Genomic DNA, 1,851 nt, shown 5'->3' on the forward strand with positions numbered 1-1,851 from the left:
TGAGTCCCCATCCCTGGAAGTATTTAAAAGACGTGTAGATGAGGTGCTTAGGGACATGGTTTAGTGGGCATGGTGGTGTTGGGTTGACGGTTGGACTCGATGATCTTAGAGGTCTTTTCCAACCTTAATGATTCTATGTTTCTATGATTCTAAAGGGTTGTATTTTCTTCTGACTGTTAATATACGCACTTTAGTCTGATTAAAATGGAAGTAGCACTACTGAATAGAATAATGCCAGTGTTGTTAGAGTAATTTATAAGTGAATATTGAATGTTCTATTCCTTACTACATAGCTGAATATCACCGGCCAGATACGGTCGTCCAGAGACAAAGCCAACTTCATCTCCATGATCAGCTTTCACATACTCCAGTTTACTATCCCAGTATGAAGTGGGCCGATGCTGATATTCAAAGAAGTAGGCAGGAGCTCCAGACTCTACAAGACGTAACATTTAGAGTTAAAGAAGAGATGCATAGATTATGGCTGACATCAGCTGTTTAAAATATTAAATATGCCCAAAGCTTTATACTGGGCACATTTTTAATGTAAAGTTACATTCAAATATGTATTTTTATTTTTAATTCAAAATTAAGAACTCACAGCACTTACACAAAAAACTGAAAGATTCAACCCAGGAAAACTTACAGAAAACAAAGTAACATCAAATTATTTTCCAGTTCTGGGTATTTTGGCATGGCTTGTCTACACTTAAATACCAGAAAATCTCCAGACTACAGAGTTGCTGACTTCCCATGTAGCAGTGGGCCAAAGGACAAATTCCAGGTTGCTTTAATATGTTTTAATTTTTAAGTCTGTATACTTCACTTAGCAAACATTCACCCGTGTTATCATGCTCTGCTCTCAATATATTGTGACTATGAGCAGAAGTGCAAGACACTAGTGCAAAGACAAAGGAGTACATACACTTCCTTCACACAATCCTGCAGACCTGTATCACTCTGCACCCCCATCAAGTTCCCAGTGGGAATCTCAAGAAGGGCTGCCTACACACGACAGGATTTGTGTCATTTGATCCAGCATGTAGTAAGAGGTTTTTAAACATTCTATGTATCAATCCTGAATACATGCGTGTAACATCTGTGTGTTGTGGGGGAAAGGACTGGTTTTATTTTTCTTTTGGTAATAAGCCCTTAACTGTTGTATTCTTTTTCCTCTCTCTGACTGGATAAGAGATTAAAATTTTAGGATAAGAAAATACTGTATAAAATTGATGTTCCAAGGATGTCGACTTGCAGGATGAAGCCTATCTCACTGTTTTGTGACCAACTGGTTCTGGGTCACTACAGAATCATAATGCAAGCAAAGTTTATCTTGTATATATTTCCAACAATGCAAAGCCTTTTGGCCATACTTAAAAGCTGTCCTACCAGCAAATAACTTCTCAGAGTTGCCTACAACGGTTAACACAAACATTCAAAAAAATGAAGAATAGCCATTAAATTACAGATCTAATATTCCAGCCAAATTCATTGTTGGTGACTCCTATCATAAATGGGACTGCATTGAATTCCTTTCCAGCCAGTATCTCTTCAGGTGACTTATGAAGAAATACTCCATCCAAAACTAAGGGCAGAAATGGTATTTCCTGAAGGAAGAGAAAAAAAGATGAAGGTACTTGTTAATAGTATTTTCCTCTCCCCAAAGCCTTCTCTTCTCTAGGCTGAACAACCCCAACTCCCTCAGCCTTTCTTCATAGGAGAGGTGTTCCATCCCCCTGATCATTTTTGTGGCCCTCCTCTGGACCCGCTCCAACAGGTCCGTGTCTTTCCTGTGCTGAGGGCTCCAGAGCTGGAGGCAGTACTCCAGGTGGGGTCTCACCAGAGCAGAGT

The 1,851-nt window shown here is 39.4% G+C and overlaps 1 protein-coding gene across 3 annotated transcripts in view; it reads right to left on the reverse strand.

Moving 5' to 3' along the window:
• Positions 1–336: 336 nt before the first annotated feature.
• LOC103901910 (carboxylesterase 5A-like) overlaps positions 337–1,851 on the reverse strand; it is a 12,067-nt gene continuing 10,552 nt past the window's right edge. For all 3 annotated transcript variants that reach the window (XM_019473027.1, XM_019473026.1, XM_019473025.1), the window contains one exon: positions 337–436. In XM_019473027.1, coding sequence (XP_019328572.1) covers positions 409–436 — 28 coding nt within the window. In that variant the 3' untranslated portion in view covers positions 337–408. The remainder of the gene's footprint in view (positions 437–1,851) is intronic.

The sequence above is a fragment of the Aptenodytes forsteri genome, unplaced genomic scaffold (assembly GCF_000699145.1).
Source record: "Aptenodytes forsteri isolate BGI_AS27 unplaced genomic scaffold, ASM69914v1 Scaffold70, whole genome shotgun sequence".
Lineage (NCBI taxonomy): Eukaryota > Metazoa > Chordata > Aves > Sphenisciformes > Spheniscidae > Aptenodytes > Aptenodytes forsteri.